Here is a 5,037-nt window from a genome sequence, read left to right on the forward strand (position 1 = left end):
CATCCTCCAGCTCTGTGTCATGTGATGACATCCTCCAGCTGTGTGTGTGTCATGTGATAACATCCTCCAGCTCTGTGTCATGTGATGACATCCTCCAGCTGTGTGTGTGTCATGTGATAACATCCTCCAGCTGTGTGTGTGTGTCATGTGATGACATCCTCCAGCTCTGTGTCATGTGATAACATCCTCCAGCTCTGTGTCATGTGATGACGTCCTCCAGCTCTGTGTCATGTGATGACATCCTCCAGCTCTGTGTCATGTGATGACATCCTCCAGCCCTGTGTCATGTGATGACATCCTCCAGCTCTGTGTCTTACCTGTCTGATTCCTGTCTCACCCTCAGGGCCCCCAGGCCTTACTGGTAGTAAAGGAGAGACAGGCATCCGGGGACCACAGGGACTCGACGGCAGCGCTGGAAGACCTGGGACTTGCGGCCCCCAAGGTAAACACCACTTCCTGAAAACACTGCTGGTCCATTGGTTAATTAGGACCCTTTAATCAGGACTACACTGTAAAAAATAGCTGTGAAAACTCCAGATGATACTCTAGATGATTTTTAGCCTGTAATCCAGCATGACGAGTTCTTATGTCATGTTTTCATGATTTTGCAAGACAATAAATTTATAACGTGTCTTTCAGGACCTTCTGGAGACCCGGGCAGAGATGGAGAGAATGGTCCCCCTGGTCCTCCTGGACCCAGCGGGATGCAAGGACCAATGGGGAGGCCAGGTAACGGGTTATTGACGCTTAAGGAGACGACTTAGCATGTTGTATGACACTATATGTGTATATATATATCTATGTATATTTTCTTTCTAGGTTCTAAAGGTCTGAAAGGTGATGCCGGGCCTTGTGGGGAACGAGGATCAGAAGGATTTCCAGGACGTGGAGGACTTAAAGGTGCTAAAGGGGAACCAAGCCCACCTGGACCAGGATCTAAAGGATTCCCAGGAGAGAAGGTATTACACACTAATAGAGCCACACATATTCTCACTATCAACCGCTTGGTGAATAGTTCTCAGCGTTAAAAATCAATCGTCCTCCTCTTCCTCCTCTTCCTCCTCCTCGGTTCAAATCTTAGGGAAATCGGGGATTTTCAGGATGTCTGGGTACGAAGGGGCCTCCAGGAACCAGGGGAACCGTTGGTCCTCCAGGAAACTGTGGCCCCTGTGGCCCCAAAGGAGATTCTGGATCCCCGGGATGCAGAGGTTTGATTCCTCTATACATCAGATACTCGCAAGGTCTCGTTGTTTAGGTGGACCCGGCTGTTTAGATGGACCCGGTGTTCCTCAGGGTTTACATTTGTCCGTTTTTGACCCGGGAGACAACACGAGGGTTAAACTTTTGCTCGGCTCCGTCTCTCCAACCAGCTCTGAGATTTTTCAGCACTCGTTAGTCGGTGACGGTTAATTAATAGACATCTAAAGCCCCCGAGGCACCAACCAGAAGACCCTCTGCAGACTGGTCCGTCTCCCCGAGTTGGTCTACAAAGTTCCTCTGAACACCGAAGTGACAAGATGTAATACGTCTCCATGACAACAGGGGGTGCTAGTCTGTATTTGTGCCCCGGGAGCCTATAGGAAAGCTTGTGCCGTGACACTATCAACATGTCTCTTTGTCTGTTTCTCGGTCTCAGGTCCTCCTGGGTCTCCTGGTGAAAAGGGTTGTAATGGTCCTCCGGGGGACAACGGCCCTGCAGGACCCGCCGGCCTCACAGGTACAGGAAGCAGAGTTATAGTCCATCAGTACTGCATCCATATCTGTCCTCTCGGTGGGTTCATCATGTCTTTGTTTTCAGGTAACAAGGGCGCTCCTGGAGATCCAGGTCCAGCTGGTCCCAGAGGAACACAGGGGCAGGATGGGATACCTGGACCTCCAGGAGAGAAAGGAGCCATGGGAGGTAGGAGACCAGACTGGATGATCGGCCACCATCTTTATTCATAGTGGTTCTAGAGAGGGTTTCAAGTAATTAGGGCAGTTTTTGCTCAGTGGTAGAGCGGTTGCCTGCCAATGGGAAGGTTGGGGATTCGATCCCTGGCCCTGCACTGCCGTGTCAAAGTGTCCTTGGGCAAGACACTGAACCCCCGGTCGGTGCACCCCAAGAAACCCCTTCATGGATCTGCTCTGACCGCTAGGGATGTGTTTTCTTTTGATTTTTGAAATCTGAAGCTTTTATTTCCACAAGACAGATGAAAAGTTAGAGAGAAGGGGGAATGCAGCAAAGGACCGCTGCGTTGAGGAACAAACCTCCACATGTGTGCACCGGCTCTACCGACTGAGCCAGCCCGGCCACTTTTGGGGATTTTCTTTTACATTATAAGCGGCAGAAAAATGTTAATTAATTAATTAATATTATTTTGTAGATATATTTATATATACAGATCTCTGATTGGTTGGTTTTCTTTCCCCAGCTCCTGGAAGCGGACCCCGGGGCCCAGATGGGAAGAGAGGTCCACCTGGTGAGTCCTCAACTGTGATTATGAGTTAAATTTGGAGCCCGACCAATAAAAGGAGTTTTACGGCCGATAATTATACAAATATTAAAAAATCCCATATGCCGATATATATTTAAAATATCCATAAACACGTTACAAAGCACAAACAGATTTTCCTAACAGTAGTTATTTGTATTTATTTATAAGTTCTCACTAAAATAATATGATAATAATTTGTTTTATTGTCACAACAGAACATCAAAATATATTAAAGTTCTGATAAATAAAATGTAGAAAAATACAAACTTAAGATATGAAACTTAAACAAAAACACATTGACAAAAAAAGATAACGGGGACGTTGTAGAGTGTCCTCTGGTGGACAGACTATGCAACGCCATCACTAACAGGGACGTTGTAGAGCGTCCTCTGGTGGACAGACTATGCAACGCCATCACTACCTCTCTGTCCTCTGGTCCCCACAGGATGTGTTGGGGAGAAGGGTCCTCCCGGTGCCTGCGGCCCACCTGGTCCTCCTGGTCCTGGGGGACACCCAGGGTGTCACGGTGCTCCTGGCCCCCCCGGTCCTCCTGGTTGGCCTGGCACAGATGGAGCCTGCACTGAAGGAGGAAAAGGAGAAAATGGAGTCACCGGACAACGGGGACCCAAAGGTAACGAGACACGTTGAGTCTATAGACGAGAACAAAGGATAAAGAAAGATAAAAATTAAATAAAACTTGAAAAGAGCGTCATAGGGAGCCATCTACGTTAATGATGGGATGATAATGATGTCACCCATCAGGTATGTCTGTAGGATGACATCATCCATCAAGTTTTACCGTTGAGGAGTTGAGGAGACCGCTGGTCGGGTCCTGTATGAAAACCAGCAGGAGATCTAACCGCTGTGTCTCTCTGTAGGTCCACAGGGCTTTCGGGGTCCTCCTGGTCCTCCAGGTCCTGGTTTTAAAGGAGAGAAGGGATCCAAAGGAGCCAGAGGATGCCGAGGACCACCTGGTTCCTGTGGTGACCCTGGTCCTCGAGGCCAGCCGGTCAGTACTTCCCATGGTTAAAATCTGAATCTGGACGTAGATCTGAACCCCTTAGTGAGTGTCTTTAATCCACCTGCTGTTGTTGTTGTTGTTGTTGACGACAGGGTGAAGAAAGACCACCAGGTCCACGTGGACAGAAAGGCCAGATGGGGGACACTGGTGTCACGGGACCAGTTGGTAAGACCTCCAGTCAGGTCACCAGTGTACAACTAAGTATTACTGCAAACTAAGAGTACTCACATGTAAAAAAACGGGCCCAAAAATGCAGAAAAATGCATTTAAAGTTGTTTTTTGGGCTGCTTTGTGGACTCTGGTCTTCTTTTCCAGGTATGATGGGGGGCACCGGACCACCGGGGGACCAGGGCTCACCAGGACCTCCAGGACCAGCTGGGCAGAGAGGTAACACACTGACTCACACAATACTAATGTTATTACAAATACTAATACTAATACTATGAGGTCCTCTCCTGAATACTTCCCCCTGCAGGCCAGAAAGGGAAGGACACACACTCAGAGGTGATTCAGGTGCTTGGAGACCAAGGCCCCCCTGGAGGAGAGGGAAACCCAGGACTGACAGGACCACCAGGGGCCCAAGGAACACCTGGATGTCCAGGTGAGTCTGGAATAATATTTGAGTCCCATATAAAGCTTCCTCTGGTGGACAGACTATGCAATGCCAATGCTCATAAAATGGTTGACCGTCCATTTTTATTTAATTTTTTAAATGCTAATTTAATCGGAATAATTTATTTGTCATTATAAATGATTCTGACGAATGAATATAAAAAATAATTTAAATCGGCAATTATAAATGCCGATACCGATATATCGGGAAATGCCTTAATATAATATATATATATAACAGGGCTGGTCCTGGTTCTAGGGCGGAGTGGATCCTGGTTTAAAAGCAGTGCTGTGTTGTTCTGCAGGTTTAAAGGGCTTCATAGGGACCGTTGGTCCCAGAGGACGAGATGGTCTTCCTGGACGGAAAGGGGGTCGGGGAGACCGCGGACCCCATGGAGCAAAAGGTACGAAACCCGATCTTCTGTCTTCTGGCTTCTGTCTTGTCTTCTGTGGACATCTTTGCATCCAAACATCCACATAATGACATAGTTGTCCTCATGTTGTCTTCATGTTGCCCTCATGGTGTCTTCATGTTGTCCTCATGTTGTCCTCATGATGTGCTCATGTTGTCCTCATGTCAATTTGGACGGGAAGTCAACACAAGGGTTGACCCAGATCTGACTTTACGTTGACAGGTGTCGCAGGTTCACGAGGTCCAGTGGGTGCTAAAGGTGTTGCCGGGATACCGGGTCCCTGCAGAGACACAAATGAGGCCGACGGCTTCCTGTTCACCAAACACAGCCAGACCGCCTCAATCCCACAATGCCCTGCAGGATCCACTCAGATGTACAGCGGCTACTCGCTGCTGTTTATCAACGGGAACAACCGCGCCCACGGACAAGACCTGGGTACGTATAGGGGACCACTAAGGTCTATATAAAGAGACTTCAGATACAGTATTAGGGACCACTAAGGTCTATATAAAGAGAC

General features: G+C 48.1%; 2 protein-coding genes across 2 annotated transcripts in view; one reads left to right on the plus strand and one right to left on the minus strand.

The window, feature by feature from the left end:
* Positions 1-4,189, minus strand: part of LOC117938780 (collagen alpha-2(IV) chain-like) — a 31,202-nt gene extending 27,013 nt beyond the window's left edge. The window contains exons 1-2 of the mRNA XM_034863647.1: positions 4,183-4,189; positions 4,085-4,102 (exon numbers count right to left, since the gene is read on the minus strand). Coding sequence (XP_034719538.1) covers positions 4,085-4,102; positions 4,183-4,189 — 25 coding nt within the window. The remainder of the gene's footprint in view (positions 1-4,084; positions 4,103-4,182) is intronic.
* The window catches only part of LOC117939352, a 10,240-nt gene extending 5,771 nt beyond the window's left edge, over positions 1-4,469 (plus strand). Inside the window, exons 2-14 of the mRNA XM_034864618.1 lie at positions 341-442; positions 640-729; positions 820-959; positions 1,082-1,208; positions 1,637-1,717; positions 1,799-1,900; positions 2,412-2,459; positions 2,920-3,105; positions 3,353-3,483; positions 3,588-3,660; positions 3,811-3,882; positions 3,971-4,096; positions 4,413-4,469. Of these exons, the coding sequence (XP_034720509.1) occupies positions 841-959; positions 1,082-1,208; positions 1,637-1,717; positions 1,799-1,900; positions 2,412-2,459; positions 2,920-3,105; positions 3,353-3,483; positions 3,588-3,660; positions 3,811-3,816 (873 nt within the window). The 5' untranslated portion in view covers positions 341-442; positions 640-729; positions 820-840 and the 3' untranslated portion in view covers positions 3,817-3,882; positions 3,971-4,096; positions 4,413-4,469. The remainder of the gene's footprint in view (positions 1-340; positions 443-639; positions 730-819; positions 960-1,081; positions 1,209-1,636; positions 1,718-1,798; positions 1,901-2,411; positions 2,460-2,919; positions 3,106-3,352; positions 3,484-3,587; positions 3,661-3,810; positions 3,883-3,970; positions 4,097-4,412) is intronic.
* The last annotated feature ends 568 nt before the right edge of the window (positions 4,470-5,037 follow it).

The sequence above is a fragment of the Etheostoma cragini genome, chromosome 3 (genome assembly GCF_013103735.1).
Source record: "Etheostoma cragini isolate CJK2018 chromosome 3, CSU_Ecrag_1.0, whole genome shotgun sequence".
Taxonomy (NCBI): Eukaryota; Metazoa; Chordata; class Actinopteri; order Perciformes; family Percidae; genus Etheostoma; species Etheostoma cragini.